General features: G+C 40.8%; 1 protein-coding gene across 1 annotated transcript in view; it reads left to right on the top strand.

The window, feature by feature from the left end:
• Positions 1–20,406, top strand: part of DRC11 (dynein regulatory complex subunit 11) — a 237,563-nt gene extending 217,157 nt beyond the window's left edge. Inside the window, exons 18-19 of the mRNA XM_077155534.1 lie at positions 7,443–7,681; positions 19,852–20,406. Coding sequence (XP_077011649.1) covers positions 7,443–7,681; positions 19,852–19,968 — 356 coding nt within the window. The 3' untranslated portion in view covers positions 19,969–20,406. The remainder of the gene's footprint in view (positions 1–7,442; positions 7,682–19,851) is intronic.
• The last annotated feature ends 788 nt before the right edge of the window (positions 20,407–21,194 follow it).

The raw sequence follows: 21,194 nt of genomic DNA, 5'->3' as shown, positions 1-21,194 counted from the left end.
ACATTCCTAATGCTTTCTCTCCTCTTGCTCCCTTCCCTGGAGTCTGTTCGCTAATAACCCAATCCATCACAGGCCCTGCCCTGGACCCCATGTCTGCGCAAATGAGTCCAGTTCGTGTCTGTAGGTTTTTCTGGAATTCTAGGCTTCAGAGGGTCAGAAGCTCATCCAAATCACACTATTCACCTCTCATGCTTTCGTAAAATCCCAAATACAAACAAATTAACAGATACTACATCATCTGAAGCACTAGCCAGGACGAAATCAATTGGGAATATCAAAAGCAGATGAATGGAAACCAAAGACCGTATTCTTTTCAATCTCAAGAAGGGAGGGAGAGGTAAAGTAGTCTGGAGAAGTGAGGAGCCTTCCACATCTGGGGAGGGAAAGACAATAAAGTCCTTGGCCAGACTCCCACCCCCACCCCTCCCCCCATCAGCATCCTCCATTCCCGGCACCCTGGCCTGACCTCCACACCCACTGCGGGCCCCCAGGCTGCAGGCAGCTGTTCCCCACCCACCTCCTTGGCAGAAGACGAGGCTGCCTGTGGGCAGCTCCAGCGTGGGTGGCGGGTTCCCACCTCTACTGAGCCGCACCCTGGGACTCACTCCAGCCGGACCCCTCCTAGACCCCCAAAGCACCACTAAGGGTCGAGAATCCATGGGAGGGGGTTGCTGTGTGAAAGAATGGAAGCCAGTCCTTTACAGGTCATCTAAGAGGAGGAGTCAGCCTCATTCTCTTTCCTAGTCTCTGCACCTGGAGATGATTATGGGTAGCTGGGCAAATGCCACACCACATTTGCCGTCTCGGTGCTCTCTTTCTGCTCTCTTCCTGTGCCCCCAGGAAGAAGAAAGAAATGAAATCAATAATTTATGTACCTGGAGGAGTCTTGACCAAAACTCTACCTGAATACCACCCATCAGACATTGTAGAGGCCCCGCAGCATGTTTACATATGAAGCTACAGCTGAGCAGTTAAGGCTCTTCCTGCTCCATTCCTACCTAACGGGCCTTCACTTGGAGAGATTGCCATTGGAAGGTTGGAGGATTAAGACAGGAAGAAAACTGAGTCTTTGTCACCAGGGAACACTCGGCCGTCACTGCTTGCCCTCTGACTGGTCCAATCACTGCCACGGGGAGGGAATGTCACCGACGTGTGCCCAAGGCTGAGGCTGTACCAGGCTCCCAGCCTGGGCATCTGCTGGCCTTCAGCTTTCAGGGGTCATCAGCTGTGACTCTTCCATACAGCACATGTTCCCTTCGCAGCTTCCAAAACCACTGCTCAGACCAGTCGTCCGTCTTTTTAGATATTAGCAGCTCAGCCAAGGTGGCGTGGTCTGCTTCTTGTTGCGTTGTTGGCCCCCACGGGCTGCACATTGTGATTCCGAACTCTACAAAAGCCCTGTTTGCATAAGGACAACCCTCACCTGCGGCATGCTCGTCTTCACATGAGTGTGCTCTGACATGTGCTGCGGTTTGTGTGGTGTTCTCTCTCCTGGCTGATGCTTGAATATATAATTGAGGGCTTGGCAACCTGAGAGCAAGACAGAATGACAGGTAATAACCAATACAACCAGAGCAGCTACAGCAGCCACAGAGAGCAGCGCTCACCTCAGGCCAGAACGGGGCTCTTCAGTGCCTCGTGCATCATTATACGTATCTCTCCCAGCAGTCCTGAGAAGTAGGTCTTTGTAGTCCTATTTTACAGATGAAACCAATTTGGGCTTAAATAAGCCTTCCACAGAAGTAGTAGAGCGGGGCCGAGGGCTTAGATGTGGTTTTCAGCCCACTTGGGGGCTGGGTGGCCCTTGGCGACCTCAGCATGAGTCTCCCAACCCTGGAAGCCTCTCCTGCCTTGCCTCAGAGACACTGGCAGGGCCCCAGGAGAAAGATCTACCTTGTACCAGCAACCCGGCTCACAGGGAGCCCCAGCAAAGAGAACAGGGGATGCAAACTGTGCGAATAACTCACGGCCCCATGTGATCCACAGATGCAGTCCAAGCCATTTTACTCCTTCACGGTAATTAGACCTTACTGTGTTAGTAAACATCACTGGGTCAATGTATGTGGAGGATGGTGTCATCCTAAAGTCCCAGGAATTATTAGCTCCTTAGCAGAACTGCCAGTGCTCAGAGCAGGCTCGTCACGGCACATAAAAAATATATATCTTTTGAATGTCCCTCAAAGAAGATTAAAATACTTTAGAGACATCTGACCAGATTCTCCCAGTGCTGAGACTGAGCCCCAGTGCTGAGCGGGTCAGCTGTGGCTGGTCTCCAGTTCTCCCTTCCTCTCTGCATTCAACTAAATAAGTTACTTCCCTCAGACCTCGCTTACAGGGTGGATGTGGTTCTCTAAATGTTACCATATCTCACATGTTGCCAGGAAGCTGATTCCATCCCTAAGCTTCATAATTTCATAATTAACTTTCACCACATCCCTATGTTCTAACCAAATCCCTGGATTATCCCAGTTTCCGCTACCCCAGGGGACAGCTGAGCACCTGTCCAGTGGATTTCAGTCAACCTATGAGTGTTTACAGTTGTTCGGGGGACAGAATAAGGGTCAAGTTGTTCCACTTAATTCTCTGTGTAATATAGTATCTTCCACCAAAAGGGAACCAAGCCTGGTGGTGGTTAAATGGAAATTGAAATCCCTATTCTAATGTAAATTCTAATTTACATAGAAAAATAATGTAAGAAATTAATTTTATTACTAAAAAGCATCTACATTAAACTCCTATTTATCCAAACCCTTTGGGGAATACAATATCCTGGTCAGCAGAGATCCCAAGTACACCCTATGTGAATTTCCAATTCTGTAGGATTTTAAACACATTAAAAATTAATGCGAGTTCTGGGCCAAGATGGTGGCTTAACAATGTGCACGTTTTAGTTCGTCCTCCAGAACAACTACTAAATAACCAGAAACAGTACAGAACAGCTCCTGGGCCACATCAGTGACTGGACACACAGCGTACCCCAGTCTGGACCAGCTGGACCAGCTGAGAGCCCCCCCAGAACCGTGAATTCCCCGCAGGCTGCCCCTCCCCCACAGGCTGCTTCCCAGAGGGGAAAGGAAAGGGACTTTACCAGCAGCAGAGGCTGAGCCCAACTCAATGCCAATTGTGGAATTAATTAACAAGTTCTGACTACTAAAAATAGGCCCCCAGCTCAGGTGAACCTGGTCAAAGCAGAGATCGCTGATTTTTGCCCCGGAGCCGAGGGGGCAGGGCTGACAGAAAAGGAAACAGAGGTTTTTGTGGCTGTGTTTCTACAAAGGTTTGACGGCCTCTGGATTCAGCAGCAGGACTTCTCAAGATGCAACTGCCTCAGACATAGGCAGAAACAAGGTTGTTTGAGAGCTTGTCTGGAGCCTGTGCCTTCCCCAGGGGAGGGGTGAAGCCCATCTCAGGTGGAATCCCTCCCTCAGGGAATTCAGACACCAGGGTTTGGTAATTTGAAGCCATTAAAACCAGCCTACAACCTCTCCTCCGTCTCCACCACATTCCCAGCAGGGAGAGTCTGCCAAAGTTAAAGGTACCGCATCATCTTATGCTGGTGGGACCTGCAGGCAGACAAGCGCCACATACTGGGCAGGATACGAAAAAAAGAGTCCAGAGACTTCACAGGAAAGTCTTTCAACCTGCTGGGTCTCACCCTCAGGGAAAACTGATGCAGGTGACTCTTTCCTCCTGATAGGAGGCCAGTTTGGTCTGGGAAAATCTGGCTGGGGTCTATAATATCTAAGTAGACCCTCCTAAGTGTGCGTGGGGAAAAGGCACCACACAAGCAGGGCAAGAAACAAGAAAACAAGAACTGAAAAATTCTCCTCTGTTAAACAAAACCTAAGCTAGAGGTCCAGATAAAGCTGAACTGAATGTCAAAGAACAGATAGACAACAAATTCATCCAGCAAGAAAACCCTAGGTACAAGAAGTGAAAGCAATCTCTAGAATAAACTAATTAAGGTAATTAAATGCCTAGACGCCAGCAAAAAATAACAAATCACACTAGGAAAATTGAAGATATGGCCCAGTCAAAGGAACAAACCAACAATTCAAATAAGCTACAGGAGCAGAAACAATTAATTCAGAATATACAAACAGATATGGAAAATTTCATCAAAAACCAAATCAATGAATTGAGGAAGGATATAAAGAAGGCAAGGAATGAACAAAAAGAAGAAATCAAAAGTCTGAAAAAACAAATCACAGAACTTATGGGAATGAAAGGCACGGTAGAGGAGATGAAAAAACAATGGAAACCTACAATAGTAGATTTCAAGAGACAGAACATAGGATTAGTGAACTGGAGGACGGAACATCTGAAATCTGACAAGAAACAGAAACTATAGGGCAAAAAATGGAAAAATATGAGCAGGGACTCAGGGAACTGAAGGACAATATGAAGCACACAAATATATGTGTTGTGGGTGTCCCAGAAGGAGAAGAGAAGGGAAAAGGAGGAGAAAAACTAATAGAGGAAATTATCACTGAAAATTTCCCAACTCTTATGAAAGACTTAAAATTACAGATCCAAGAAGTACAGCGTACCCCAAAGAGAATAGATCCAAATAGAAGTACTCCAAGACATTTACTAATCAATATGTCAGAGGTCAAAGAGAAAGAGAGAATCTGGAAAGCAGCAAGAGAAAAGCAATCCATCACATACAAGGGAAGCCCAATAAGACTGCGTAGATTTCTCAGCAGAAACCATGGAGGTGAGAAGACAGTGAGGTGATATATTTAAATTATTAGAAGAGAAAAACTGCCAACCAAGAATTCTATATCCAGCAAAATTGTCCTTCAAAAATGAGGGAGAAATTAAAACATTTTCAGACAAAAAAATCACTGAGAGAATTTGTGACCAAGAGACCAGCTCTGCAAGAAATACTAAAGGGAGCACTAGAGATAGATATGAAAAGACAGAAGAGAAAAGTATGGAGAAGAGTGTAGAAAGGAAGACTATGAGTAAAGGTAAAAAGAAGGAAAATTAGATATGACATATAAAATCCAGAAGGCAAAATAGTAGAAGAAAGTACTAACCGTGCCATAATAACACTAAATGTTAATGGATTAAACTCCCCAATCAAAACACATAGACTGGCAGAATGGATTAAAAAACAGGACCCATCTGCATGCTGTCTCTACTCAAAGGACATGAGGGCAAGGACACAAATGGACATTTGCACACCAATGTTTATAGCAGCATTATTTACAATTACCAAGAGATGGAAACAGCCAAAATGTCCATCAACAGACAGGTGGCTAAACAAACTGTGGCATACATGTATACGATGGAATATTATGCAGCTGTAAGACAGAATAAAGTTATGAAGCATGTAACAACATGGATGGACCTTAAGGACATTATGCTGAGTGAGATTAGCCAAAAACAAAAGGACAAATACTGTATGGTCTCACTGATATGAACTGACATTAGTGAACAAACTTGGAATATTTCGTGGGTGACAGAGACCATCAGGAGATAGAAATAGGGTATGATATTGGGTAATTGGAGCTGAAGGGATACAGATTGTGCAACAGGACTGAATATAAAAACTCAGAAATGGACAGCACAATACTACCTAACTGTAATACAATTATGTTAAAACACTGAATGAAAATGAATGTGAGAATGATAGAGGGAGGAGGGCTGGAGGCATAAATGAAATCACAAAGAAAAATAGACAATAAAGATTGAGATGTATAATCTAGGAATGCCTAGAGTGTATAATGATAGTGACTAAATGTACAAATTTAAAAAATGTTTTTGCATGAGGAAGAACAAAGGAATATCATTACTGCAGGGTGCTGAAAATTGATGGTAATTAATATTTTAAAATTTCAATTTATGCGTGAGACTAAAGCAAAAAAATGTTTATTTGGTACAAAATTTATATTTTGACTAGTGCATGTCCTAATATAACTTATGTAGATAGTTGGTTGAACAACATAAGTACATGGAACCTTGAGTAGGACATGAGATTTTGTTGGTTTGTCCAGAGTGATGCCCCAATGAATCCCAGAGTGATTTGATCAGTGAGTGGAAAAGTATTTGCAAAGTCCCTTTGGGAAATGGTGAGAACGGGGGGAAATTCAACCCTCCCCCCTCCCCGAGTTGAATTCTTGATATTCTCACAAGCAGTGTGGACAACCAAAGCTATAGGCTGAGCCCCCAGTCTTGGGGTTTGTTCATATGAAACTTAACCCCACAAAGGATAGGTCATGTCTACTTAAAATTTAGGCCTAAGAGTCACCCCCAGGAGAGCCTCTTTTGTTGCTCAGATGTGGCCTCTTCCTCCAGCCAACACAACAAGCAATCTCACCGCCCTCCCCCTGTCTACGTGGGACATGACTCCCAGGGGTGTGAACCTTCCTGGCAACGTGGTACAGAAATCCTAGAATGAGCTGAGACCTAGCATCAAGGGATTGAGAAAACCTTCTCGACCAAAAGGGGGAAGAGTGAAATGAGACAAAGTGTCAATGACTGAGAGATTCCAAACAGAGTCAAGAGGCTATCCTGGGGGTTATTCTTATGCATTAAGTAGATATCATCTTGTTATTCAAGATGTAATGGAGAAGCTGGAGGGAACTGCCTGAAAATGTAGAGCTGTGTTCCAGTAACCATGTTTCTTGATGATGAGTGTGTAATGATATAGCTTTCACAATGTGACTGTGTGATTGCGAAAACCTTGTGTCTGATGCTCCTTTTATCTACCTTGTCAACAGATGAGTAGAACGTATGGAATAAAATTAAATAATAAGGGGAACAAATGTTAAAATAAATTGTTTGAAATGCTAGTGATCAATGAAAAGGAGGGGTAAGGGATATGGTATGTATAATTTTTTTATGTTTTCATTTTATTTCTTTTTATGTTATCTTTTATTTCTTTTTCTGAATTGATGCAAATGTTCTAAGAAATGATCATGATAATGAGTGTGCAACTATGTGATAATATTATGAATTACTGATTATATATGTAGAACGGAATGATTATATATTAAGGATGTTTGTATTTCTTTGTTGTCATATTTTTTTAATTTAAAATTAATTTAAAATTTTTTTTTAAAAATTAATGCACTAAAACTATACCGACGATGATTCAATGTCTCCTTGTCAACTCACAAGGGACTTGAGGACCTCTAGACCTTAGGTCATCAGTGTATCTGTCTTACATCTGAAGATTCCTGAGAAGGAAGCATTTAGCAATTTAGCTTTCAGCTCATTTGCATTAGAAATACATTGGTGTCGACCTTATGTGTAGTACTTTCTTGGACAGATACAAGTTTGCTCCAAGAGCTGAACTAAGAGCCGGTTTTGATTGTCTTTTAAGAGAAGCTCACTTTGTGGCTGGGGGTGTAGTCACTAGCACGCTAAGAGGGCAGCTTTGTGCGTGCTAACCCTTGTTCTTTGTGTCTTTTCCGCCATCATGGACACAACAGTGCTGTGGAAAGAAATCATCCAGCGTAATGGAGGGGTCATTACTGATGCTTTGAATATAAGCTGCCTGGCAAAGGTCACTGACGGCTTCACCCAGGGACATGTCGTGCAGGTGGTAGCCGATGTGCTCACAGACCGCCGAGTCCGGCAGCAGGCGCACAAACCCCTTGTCGCTGTCGAGTTCCTCGCAACCCTAACAAGCATGGATCCCGTGTACCAAGAGGAAGAAGAGAGCTTTAAGGTAAACTGCACAACTTGATGGCCAAATCTTAGAGGCGAGCACGTCTCATTAACTCTTCCCAGTTGCATGCATGTGAACTCTGCCCTAGACAGTGAAATCTGAAAATTGAAAGAAATGTTTAGATCACAAAATCTTTGAAGCCTTAGTGGCAAATCGTGTATCCTCCAAATTTTAGGATATCCGAGGCCAAATTGCAGAATTGTGAGTAGAAGCTTCAGAACCCTTGGACTGCCCATGGCCATCCCCCCACTTCTTTTGCTTTTCATTTCTTTCAGTTTTTTGTTTTGTATTTCACATCGTGGAACAAATTTGTACACAGCTAAAGCCATTCCCGAAGTAGTATACATCAACCCAGTGCTGTTTACTGCGCTTGTAATGGGAAATCCCAAGAGAACACCCCAAAATTCAGTTGTTGTTTTTTTTTAATTTAAAAAAAAAAATTTTTTTAACTACTTTCTGAAAAGTCCATAGAATTTTTTAGATCTAGAGGAAACTTTGAGAATCTTGTCTTCCAACTCCCTCTTTATAGACGAGGAACGAAAGTCACTTTATCCAGGCGTGTGGTTCGCCAAGGTTGGAAATCTTGTCCCTTATGCCCTGGGCAGTCGGAAACCCCTGGAAACCTACTTGCTCTCTTTTTGAATCAAAGTGAATCTCCCTCGCTGGGCCTGGAAAGAGCTTCCTTGGCCAGGCGGGAAGACCAGGCAATGGAAGGCCACCACATTTGTTGTGTCATAACCAGAAAGAGAGTTAGAAGTCTCATCCAAGCCTACTATTTGTGGGAGCCTGCTTAAAATTAGAAAAATACAAAAGCTGGGTTTACTCTGTGGTTTGCCACGACTGTTCCGGTGGATGGTGAACAAGTCTTGATGCCAGCCACTATGCCAGGGGTCTACAAGGTTCTTCCCTAGTGGGCCAGACAGGAAATATTTTAGGCCTTGATAGGCACAGAGACTCTGTCACTAGTCAACTCTGCCTTGTAACGCAAAAGCATCCATAGTCAAAATGTAAATGCATGGGCATACTTTATTTGCAAAAAAACAAATATTCGGCCCATTAACCACAGCTTGCTGACCCCAACTCTCGCAAAACTGAAAAAGAAAATATTTTCAAATCCAGCTGGAGATTTTACCAAGTATTCGAATTAATATCCTTGTTATATGTTTAAATGTTGCTGGTATTACCTGCAAATATGTATACTCTTCAAGTGATGTGTCATATTCTTTTCTGAAATTCCCCATAGATTTTCCCCTTTCCAAAATAGATGTTTTCCTCCTTATTTTGAGGAGCTAAATTTTGAGTGTTTAAAACCTTTGAGTCCTCTTAGATGTTTTGTTTGGTTTTTTTTCCCAAAGTGATCTCTAGAAGTTTTTCCTTCTGTTCTAGGGTTTGAGGCCAAGTAACCATAATATTTGAGATAAGGAAATGCTGCCATTTTATAACCTGGGATGAGGATACACAGGCTTCTTGCATCCATTCTTGGCATATTTGATCACTTGAATCATTTTTTAAGGAAACCAAATTATTTTACCACCATTACCCACCCCCTATTTGTTTCCCATCATAGACCAATACTTGGCACAGTGCTTTGCCAAAGTAGATTCTCAATACATAAGTTTAATGAGCAGATGGCAGGTGAAATGATGCTGTCACAGTTCTGAATAGTGGGATGCCTTTGATATCATTGCTTATAATTGGGCCTATCATTTTTGCCTGAGAAAGTTTATATAATTGTGCTTCTGAAAATGTGCCAATCTAAGTTTTTGCAGAGTCTCTAAACACATTCTACTCTGCTCCACAGACATGATAGAGGAAATATTTGGTGATGATGATGACGATATGTTAGGTAATACTTATGGACTGATTATTATGTGCTGGGTACTATATTAACTCATTTACGGTCACAACCCCTCTGTTTGGCAAATGGAGGAAACTGAGTTATAGAGAGGTATGGTGGGCACAATGGAAAGGTGACCCCTAAAGGCGTTTATATCCTAATCCCTGAAACCTGTAAAATTGGTAGGTTACATGGCAAAGGGGAACTAAGGATGCTCATCACCTGACCTTAAGATGGGAAGAGTCTCCTGGATTCTCCAGGCATGCCCGCTGTGATCATGCAAGGCAGAAGAGGCCATCAGAAGAGCGAACCAGAGAGATGGCGGCATGAGCAGTGCTCAGCCTGATCACACTGACTTTGAAAATGAATGAGGCTATGAGCCAAGAAAAGCTGCAAAAAGCAAGGCCGTGGCTTCTCCCCCAGAACCTTCAGAAAGGAACCTGGCCCTGCCAACACCTGAATTCTAGTCTGCCAAGATTCATTTTGGACTTCTGACATGGCAGAACTGTACAATAATAAATGTTTTGTTTTAAGCAACTGAGTTTGTGGCAATTTGCTACAACAGCATTAAGAAAACCGATATGAGAGGCAGAGTAAGACTTGTTCTGGTTCACATAGCTAGAAAGAACGAAACTCCAGCCTTACTCTAAAGTCCATTTTATTAACTGTATTCTATATTGTGTCTCAAAAAACAGGAGTCCTTTACCTTAAGTACTCAGTTGCCTTATCTTACATTAAAAAACAAAGCCAGGGGACTTCCGGAGAAGATGGCGGCTTAGTAAGACGTGCGGGTCTTAGTTCCTCCTCCAGAACAGCTACTAGGGAAGTAGAAACGATATAGAACAGCTCCCAGAGCCACGACAGAGACCAAGAAGACAGCGTACCCCATCCTGGAACGGCTGACTGGCTGGGAGAACCCGCTGCGGTGAGATCACCGAGGGGCGCGCGCTTCCCCAGGCTGGGGCGGCAGGCGGCCGGAGTCCCTCCCTCCCTCCCTCCTTCCCAGGCCGGCTGGGAGAATTGGACAGGCGATCCCCTCAAGCCACGGAGGCTGGCCACCCCCACACACACATGGACCCCCGGACCAGCTGGAAGAATTGGATCGGAGATCACCCAAGCCGTGGAGACCGGCGACGGGTGTCCCTTCCAAACACGTGGCTTCCTGGTCCGGCTGGGAACGGAGGACAGGCAGACCCCCAAGATATGGTGGCCGGTGGCCCCCCGCCACACTTGGCACCCCGGGCCGGCTGGGAAATTTGGAAAGGCACTCCCCCAAGCCGCTTCGGCTGCTGACCCTCCCCCACAGCAAGAGTTTTCCAGAGTTAAAGGAACCACAGCATCTTTTACTGGTGGGACCCGCAGACAGACGAGCACCACGAGTGCCACCTACTGGGCAGGATAAGAAAAACAGAGCCCAGAGATTTCACAGAAAAATCTTTCAACCTGCTGGGTCCCACACCCAGGGAAATCTGATTAAATGCCCAGACGCCAGCAGAAGATAACGGATCACGCTCAGAAAATCGAAGATATGGCCCAGTCAAAGGAACAAACCAATAGTTCAAATGAGATACAGGAGCTGAGAAAACTAATGCTGAATATACGAACAGAAATGGAAAACCTCTTCAAAAACCAAATCGATAAATTGAGGGAGGACATGAAGGAGACATGAGCTGAACAAAAAGAAGAAATAGAAAAACTGAAAAAACAAATCGCAGAACTTATGGGAGTGAAGGACAAAGTAGAAAAGATGGAAAAAACAATGGATACCTACAATGGTAGATTTAAAGAGACAGAAGCTAGAATTAGTGAATTGGAGGATGGAACATCTGAATTCCAAAAAGAAACAGAAACCATAGGAAAAAGAATGGAAAAATTTGAGCAGGGGATCAGGGAACTGAATGACAATATGAAGCGCACAAATATACGTGTTGTGGGTGTCCCAGAAGGAGAAGAGAAGGGAAAAGGAGGAGAAAAACTAATGGAAGAAATTATCACTGAAAATTGCCCAACTCTTATGAAAGACCTAAAATTACAGATCCCAGAAGTGCAGTGCACCCCAAAGAGAATAGACCCAAATAGGCATTCTCCAAGACACTTACTAGTTACAATGTCAGAGGTCAAAGAGAAAGAGAGGATCTTGAAAGCAGCAAGAGAAAAACAATCCATCACATACAAGGGAAACCCAATAAGACTATGTGTAGATTTCTCAGCAGAAACCATGGAAGCTAGAAGACAGTGGGATGATATATTTAAATTACTAAAAGAGAAAAACTGCCAACCAAGACTTCTATATCCAGCAAAATTGTCCTTCAAAAATGAGGGAGAAATTAAAACATTTTCAGACAAAAAGTCACTGAGAGAATTTGTGACCAAGAGACCAGTTCTGCAAGAAATACTAAAGGGAGCACTAGAGTCAGATACGAAAAGACAGAAGAGAGAGGTATGGAGAAGAGTGTAGAAAGAAGGAAAATCAGATATGATATATATAATACAAAAGGCAAAATGGTAGAGGAAAATATTATCCAAACAGTAATAACACTAAATGTTAATGGACTGAATTCCCCAATCAAAAGACATAGACTGGCAGAATGGATTAAAAAACAGGATCCCTCTATATGCTGTCTACAGGAAACACATCTTAGACCCAAAGATACACATAGGTTGAAAGTGAAAGGTTGGGAAAAGATATTTCATGCAAATAACAACCAGAAAAGAGCAGGAGTAGCTATACTAATATCCAACTAATTAGACTTCAAATGTAAAACAGTTAAAAGAGACAAAGAAGGACACTATCTACTAATAAAAGGAACAATTAAACAAGAAGACATAACAATCATAAATATTTATGCACCGAACCAGAATGCCCCAAAATACATGAGGAATACACTGCAAACACTGAAAAGGGAAATAGACACATATACCATAATAGTTGGAGACTTCAATTCACCACTCTCATCAATGGACAGAATATCTAGACAGAGGTTCAATAAAGAAATAGAGAATTTGAATATTACTATAAATGAGCTAGACTTAACATACATTTATAGGACATTACATCCCACAACAGCAGGATATACCTTTTTCTCAAGTGCTCATGGATCATTCTCAAAGATAGACCATATGCTGGGTCACAAAGCAAGTCTTAACAAATTTAAAAAGATTGAAATCATACACAACACTTTCTCGGATCATAAAGGAGTGAAGTTGGAAATCAATAATAGGCGGAGTGCCAGAAAATTCACAAATACGTGGAGGCTCAACAACACACTCTTAAACAACGAGTGGGTCAAGGAAGAAATTGCAAGAGAAATTAGTAAATATCTTGAGGCAAATGAAAACGAAAACACAACATATCAAAACCTATGGGGCACAGCAAAGGCAGTGCTAAGAGGGAAATTTATTGCCCTAAATGCCTATATCAGAAAAGAAGAAAAGGCAAAAATTCAGGAATTAACTGTCCAATTGGAAGAACTGGAGAAAGAACAGCAAACTAACCCCAAAGCAAGCAAAAGGAAAGAAATAACAAAGATTAGAGCAGAAATAAATGAAATTGAAAACATGAAAACAATAGAGAAAATCAATAAGAACAGAAGTTGGTTCTATGAGAAAATCAATAAGATTGATGGGCCCTTAGCAAGATTGACAAAAAGAAGAAGAGAGAGGATGCAAATAAATAAGATCAGAAATGGAAGAGGAGACATAACCACTGACCTCACAGAAATAAAGAGGGTAATAACAGGATACTATGAACAACTTTACGCTAATAAATACAACAATTTAGATGAATTGGATGGGTTCCTGGAAAGATATGAACAACCAACTTTGACTCAAGAAGAAATAGATGACCTCAACAAACCAATCACAAGTAAAGAAATTGAATCAGTCATTCAAAAGCTTCCTAAAATGAAAGTCCAGGACCAGACGGCTTCACATGTGAATTCTACCAAACATTCCAGAAAGAATTAGTACAACTCTCCTCAAACTCTTCCAAAAAATCGAAGTGGAGGGAAAACTACCTAATTCATTCTATGAAGCCAACATCACCCTCATACTAAAACCAGGCAAAGATATTACAAAAAAAGAAAACTACAGACCAATCTCTGTAATGAATATAGATGCAAAAATCCTAAACAAAATTTTAGCAAATCGTATCCAACAACACATTAAAAGAATTATACATCATGACCAAGTAGGATTCATCCCAGGTATGCAAGGATGGTTCAACATAAGAAAATCAATTAATGTAATACACCATATCAACAAATCAAAGCAGAAAAATCACATGATCATCTCAATTGATGCAGAGAAGGCATTTGACAAGATTCAACATCCTTTCCTGTTGAAAACACTTCAAAAGATAGGAATACAAGAGAACTTCCTTAAAATGATAGAGGGAATATATGAAAAACCCACAGCTAATATCATCCTCAATGGGGAAAAATTGAAAACTTTCCCCCTAAGATCAGGAACAAGACAAGGATGTCCATTATCACCACTATTATTCAACATCGTGTTGGAGGTTCTAGCCAGAGCAATTAGACAAGAAAAAGAAATACAAGGATCAAAATTGGAAAGGAAGAAGTAAAACTATCACTGTGTGCAGACGATATGATACTATACGTCAAAAACCCGGAAAAATCCACAACAAAACTACTAGAGCTAATAAATGAGTACAGCAAAGTAGCAGGTTACAAGATCAACATTCAAAAATCTGTAGCATTTCTATACACTAGCAATGAACAAGCTGAGGGGGAAATCAAGAAACGAATCCCAGTTACAATTGCAACTAAAAGAATAAAATACCTAGGAATAAATTTAACTAAAGAGACAAAAAACCTATACAAAGAAAACTACCAAAAACTGTTAAAAGAAATCACAGAAGACCTAAATAGATGGAAGGGCATACCGTGTTCATGGATTGGAAGACTAAATATAGTTAAGATGTCAATCCTACCTAAATTGATTTACAGATTCAATGCAATACCAATCAAAATCCCAACAACTTATTTTTCAGAAATAGAAAAACCAATAAGCAAATTTATCTGGAAGGGCAGGGTGCCCCGAATTGCTAAAAACATCTTGAGGAAAAAAAACGAAGCTGGAGGTCTCACGCTGCCGGACTTTAAGGCATATTATGAAGCCACAGTGGTCAAAACAGCATGGTATTGGCATAAAGATAGATATATTGACCAATGGAACCGAATAGAGTGCTCAGATATAGACCCTCTCATCTATGGACATTTGATCTTTGATAAGGCAGTCAAGCCAACTCACCTGGGACAGAACAGTCTCTTCAATAAATGGTGCCTAGAGAACTGGATATCCATATGCAAAAGAATGAAAGAGGACCCGTATCTCACACCCTATACAAAAGTTAACTCAAAATGAATCGAAGATCTAAACATTAGGTCTAAGACCATAAAACAGTTAGAGGAAAATGTAGGGAGATAGCTTATGAAACTTACAATTGGAGGCCGTTTTATGGACCTTAAACCTAAAGCAAGAGCACTGAAGAAAGAAATAAATGGGAGCTCCTCAAAATTAAACACTTTTGTGCATCAAAGAACTTCATCAAGAAAGTAGAAAGACAGCCTACACAATGGGAGACAATATTTGGAAACGACATATCAGATAAAGGTCTAGTATCCAGAATTTATAAGGAGATTGTCCAACTCAACAACAGAAAGACAGCTAACCCAATTACAAAATGGGAAAAAGACTTGAACAGACACCTCTCAGAAGAGGAAATACAAATGGCCAAAAGGCACATGAAGAGATGCTCAATGTCCCTGGCCATTAGAGAAATGCAAATCAAAACCACAATGAGATATCATCTCACACCCACCAGAATGGCCATTATCAACAAAACAAAAAATGACAAGTGCTGGAGAGGATGCGGAGGAGAGGCACACTTATCCACTGTTGGTGGGAATGTCAAATGGTGCAACCACTGTGGAAGGCAGTTTGGCGGTTCCTCAAAAAACTGAATATAGAATTGCCATACGACCCAGCAATACCATTGCTAGGTATCTACTCAGAGGACTTAAGGGCAAAGACACAAACGGACATTTGCACACCAATGTTTATAGCAGCATTATTTACAATTGCAAAGAGATGGAAACAGCCAAAATGTCCATCAACAGACGAGTGGCTAAACAAACTGTGGTATATACATACGATGGAATATTATGCAGCTTTAAGACAGAATAAACTTATGAAGCATGTAATAACATGGATGGACCTAGAGAACATTATGCTGAGTGAGTCTAGCCAAAAACTAAAGGACAAATACTGTATGGTCCCACTGGTGTGAACGGACATTCGAGAATAAACTTGGAATATGTCATTGGTAACAGAGACCAGCAGGAGTTAGAAACAGGGTAAGATAATGGGTAATTGGAGCTGAAGGGATATAGACTGTGCAACAGGACTAGATACAAAAACTCAAAAATGGACAGCACAATAATACCTAATTGTAATGTAATTATGTTAAAACACTGAATGAAGCTGCATCTGAGCTATAGTTTTTTGTTTGTTTGTTTGTTTGTCTTTTGTTTTTTTTCTTTTTCCTTTTCTTTTTTTATTATTATTATTATTTTTATTTTTTTCTCTATATTAACATTCTATATCTTTTTCTGTTGTTTTGCTAGTTCTTTTCCTAAATTGATGCAAATGTACTAAGAAATGATGATCATGCATTTATGTGATGATGTTAAGAATTACTGATTGCATATGTAGAATGGAATGATTTCTAAATGTTGTGTTAATTTCTTTTTTTCTTTAATTAATAAAAAAAAAAAAAAGAAAGAAAGCCAGGTACAGAAACAAAAATAAATCTCAAAGTCAGAGACAACCATGTGCGCTTCTGCCTCGGTGGCCTAGGGAGAGTGCAGCTCTGGGTGGAGAGGAGCGTCAGGCGCACGTGTGCGGGGCGCTGGAAGTGCATAGAGAGGAACCTGAGTGGGCTGCCGCGGGAATGCCTCATCGGGGTTCTTGGTGGGAACAAGGTGTTCCATGAGAAATCAGTTTCAAGTCTGTGCCCATCATGCCAGATCTTTACTACCTCTAGGGTGTCAGAATCCCATGCTTAAAAGATAAGGAGAGATAGGGTATCGTTAAACGCCCTGAAATCACATCAAAAGCAAACGTAAGTCTCCCTGGCAACACGGGAGAAGACTCCCAGGGATGAATCCAGACCTGGCCCTGTGGGGTCAACAATTGCATCCTGACCAAAACAGGGGAAAGAAGTGTAACTAATAAAGTTTCAGTGGCAGAGAGAGTTCAAATAGAGTCGAGGCTACTCTGGAGGTTGCTCTTACACAAGCTTCAGCTAGACATTGCTACCTGTCATAACTGCCAACCCCCAACCAGACCATTCCAGCCAATCCTAAAGAACACCTAGGGAAATACGTAAGATTCCACAAGGGTTCCATGCACTAGAGTAACTTTCCAGAAACCTCAACCTCCAAATGGGTTCCTGGTCCAGATAAACCTGTAACCTAGAAGGCCCAGCCTCTCCAGAACATCAGCTAGTTCCATCTCCCTACCCCATATTAGTGACAGACACTTCCAATATCAAAAATTTAGAATTGCCATTGCCCAAACACTCCTAAAGAGGGGGATGGAAAGATCAAAGGTGATGATAGAATTATACATAGAGGATAGGACTTAACAAATGAATATGAATGCTGAATCATTAAATCGATCTCTTTTAGTCTTCAGTATTTTAGAGCAGCTAGAAGTAAAAACCTAAAATTGTGAAATTGTAACCCATGTCAAAGTCTGAAATATGTTCTACAACTAACTGTGGTGCTGTGCTTTGAAATTTATAGCTTCTTTGTATATTTAGCAAGAATAATATTTCCTGTAGGAAACCTGTGCACCCTGGGTTAGATAAAATTTCCATCCACAGTTATTTTTACGTTTGCTTTTTTCTTTTATATATGTATATATATATATATACATTTTTTTCTTTCTCATAGGCTTTATTTATTTATTTAACTTTTTATTGTATAAAAATATCCTTCTTTGAAGGATGTATATTAAAAAAAAAGTCAATTGTGATGATAAAAAAGTATTTAAGCCCTCTAGTGTCCTATATTCTAGAGTAGCTAGAAGGAAAAACATGAGAGGATCGTATGGTAGCCCATGACAAACTCTGGGATCTGTCCTGTAACAACTCGTTGAAGAGCACTTTGTAAACTATTGCTTTTTTATTTCTTTGCTTTGTATATATATTATACTATATTTTTAAATTATTAAGGACCTAAAATAAAGAATAGAAATCACAGAAACATTATAGGAAAAAAAGACAAATTAAAAAAAAAGCTAAATAGGCATTCTGATAGTGAAAAATACATAATCATTAAAATTAAAGCCTCAGTGAATGAGTTATCTTTGGATTAGACACAATTAAAGAGGGAATAAAGGAAACTGGAATAAAGAACAAAGAAAATTTCCTGGAATGGAGCATAGAGAAAAATTAAAAATTGAAAACAAGAAAGAGATTACAAGACATAGCAGACAAAATTGCTATGCCCGGTCTGCTTTTTATCCTGTATCTTTGATATCCCCAACACCAGCAAGGAGCATTAACTCCACAACATCATCAAAACACGTGGTCTGGGTTTGGGTTTAGTGGACCTGATTTCTATCACATGAGAAAACTGCTAGGGAGTTTTTTCACTAAGGAGGAGAGAGACCACGACAAACCTCCCGTTTTAGGAATACCAGAGCCAGTACAATCTGGCAAAATGTTTATATTAATTTAATTAAGACACTCAAAAAGATAAATTAAGGTATAACTTCCATTAGGAATGGAAGGAACTAAAATAGAAATAAAATAAGTAGAGAGAGTTAGGAAAAACTAACAAAGTTTAGAAATAAAAAATATTAAAACATTAAAAGATAAGAGAGGTCTGAACTCCAGACTGGGCATAATCATGGTGGACTGGAAAGTCGCCCTAAGGGGCCACAGAAGGCAGCATAGAAAAACAGAGATAAAAATCTCTGAAAGTCCAGTTAAGATCCATGTAAGACAGAGGTGGGAAAAATTGGCATTAAACTAATAGAAGTTCTAGAAGAAGAGAAAGAAGAAATTATCGAAGAAGCAATATTTGAAGAAATGCTTGATCAGAGTTTTCCTGAATTGAGAACATAAATTCTTAGATTAAAAAGGAACTCCAAGTAACCAACAGATAAATGAAAATAAATCAACATTTATTTTTATTTATAAAATAAATAAATATGTTATTTTGAGCAATAATGAAAACAAGTTAATAAGCCAGTCTTAAGAGCTACCAGATAAAAAAGGCATATTATCTAAAAAAGAAACAAGAAATGGAAGAAGAGACATCTCCTTAACGACAAGAGCAGACAGAAGACAGGGAGATACTGTCTGCGAAGCGCCGGGGAAAATAGCTGCCTGCCTAGAATCTTATATCCAATAAAACGAGCATCCAAGAGAAAGGTAAAAAATGAAGACATTTGAAAATATGCAAACGCTGAGATAATTTCCCACGCAGCCACCTCACGGAGCCATTTTGTACTATCAAGTAAAATTGAAGATGGTCATATTCCACAATCTCAGGAATTCCCCTTCCGTGTATATGCCCTAGACAAGTCTCCTCACATGTATAAAAGGAGTCATAAAAATTGTGAGTTGCAACATTTTCAAAACAGCAAAAAATTGGAAATTAATGTCCATGAATAGGAGAATTTATACTAACTTGTAGTATAGTCATTCAATGAAATATTACTAGTATAAAATTTAAAGACCAAAATGCTTTAAATTTAGGTGTAAAATAAAGTGAAAAGGTTGAGACTGATGCTGTCACAGGACTGGTTACAATCACTCAGTGCTCTGTTGGTATTTTGGTTCCAGTATTTCTGGCGCCTTTTCAGCCGTCTCCCTGGGCACCTGTGACTGGCCTCCTGAGGCTCATGCATGGCGGCCAGTCCTGCTTCTGGTGGCCACGTGAGAATTGTGAGGTCATTCACAGCCCCAAGAAAGCACAGCCTCCTGGGACAGAGACCAGGGCAACAGGTGACTTAGTTGGAAAGTTAGATTTGTCTCATGAGTCTCTGCACCTGTTAACTGCTTGAGGTGGAAGTTTCAAATCAGGTAGAAATAACAGTTTGGAGAACCCATTAGGAAAGAGTTTGAGTTAAACTTCGTTACACTTTAGGCAGTTTAACTTTAGGCAGTTCATTTAGTTCAACTGCCTAAAGTGTAATGAATGCTTCCCCTTCCTTCCTACTAAGCTTTTCCTTATTTTTCAACAGTTTCCAGTGAATCACTTCAATATTTTCCTAAATACCTGTTTTCTTTCAGGACTGGTATGCCAAAACCCCTCTGGGTAAAAAACGAGCCTTGGCATTAACAGGAGGTAACACAAAGAAGGATAAAGACAAAAGGAAAGAAAAAAAGAAAGGAAAAAAGAACAAGTAGTGCCTTCCTGAGGAGCCATCCCTGAGTCTTCCTCAGGGATGGAGATGGCTCCAGCTCTCCAGAGACTCAGCATTGCCAATCTGAAGACAGCCCGAGAGGAAGAAACTTACAAATGTGCAGCGGGGGCTCCTGCTGGGAGCTCACTAACCACTACATTTGCTCAGTTATCCCTTTCGCAGCCTGGATGCCCAGGTGGTAGTCCGTGACCTCTGTTTCTAGAGCTTATAATTGGGTTTTAACCTACATGGAGTTTGTATCTAGCTGAAGTTCGCTCTTCACACATTCCCGTCTTCTCAAGGTGGACACTTAGTAACTTGGGCATATTATCACTTCACTAGCTCTTTATTAATCCACATACATGTATATTACCTTGCACGTATTTTAATAAATTAATCCTTTGCTCTAATAATATTTGTTAGGTAATGTAATAAAGCTCTTGACCTTGAACTGACTCAGTAATTTGGCTGCTGGAGGTAGAAGGTATCTTAAGAATGAATTATTTCAACCTCTTAGTTTTGCAGATGGAAAACTAAGGCTCAGAATCACACAGCTAATTTGGGTGGCATTAGGACTAAAGTAATTGCCTCTGAATCCCTAGTCTCACACTCTTTGGAAACACTGAAACATTGTAGGTCAATGACTGCATGAAAACAACTACATAAAAATGGGCTAAACATGGGGAATAGACACCCTACTTGAAGAAGTAAAAACAGTAAATAAGAAAAAGATTAAAGAATAGAAAAGTAAGAGTCAAAAGATAAATTTAAAGTTTTGAAAGAGCATACAAGTTATTTGGAGGCAGATAGTTAATAACCCTTCTCTAAATTGTCATTAGGACACCATTAGAGGAAGGAGGCTTAAATTGAGATGGGATGAAGTTAATGTGAACTTTAAGAAAGTGCTATCTGACAGTCGTTGGTTACACTACAGAAAGTCCTAAGTCCTCCTACCCTGCAGACCAGGCTAGCTCTGTGGGGTGTTCCCAGGACTCCCCATCGCTGGACCGGCAATGTCCGAGGAGACCAGAGGCCCTCCTGACCCCAGCACACACCCTCAGCCGGGGTCAGTTCACAGTACAGACTGCTCATCCTCACTGCTCCAGGACCATGCTCTGAGGTCCTTTAAGTATCATGGGAAACAGACCCTTGCTTGTAGCCCAAGAAGAAAGCTTCAAGGCTATAGGATCTGAGGTCCATTGGAAAGTGATAGGACCTGAGTCTTAAAGA

The sequence above is a fragment of the Tamandua tetradactyla genome, chromosome 3, assembly GCF_023851605.1.
Source record: "Tamandua tetradactyla isolate mTamTet1 chromosome 3, mTamTet1.pri, whole genome shotgun sequence".
Lineage (NCBI taxonomy): Eukaryota > Metazoa > Chordata > Mammalia > Pilosa > Myrmecophagidae > Tamandua > Tamandua tetradactyla.
This window is presented reverse-complemented; position numbering and strand designations above follow the sequence as displayed.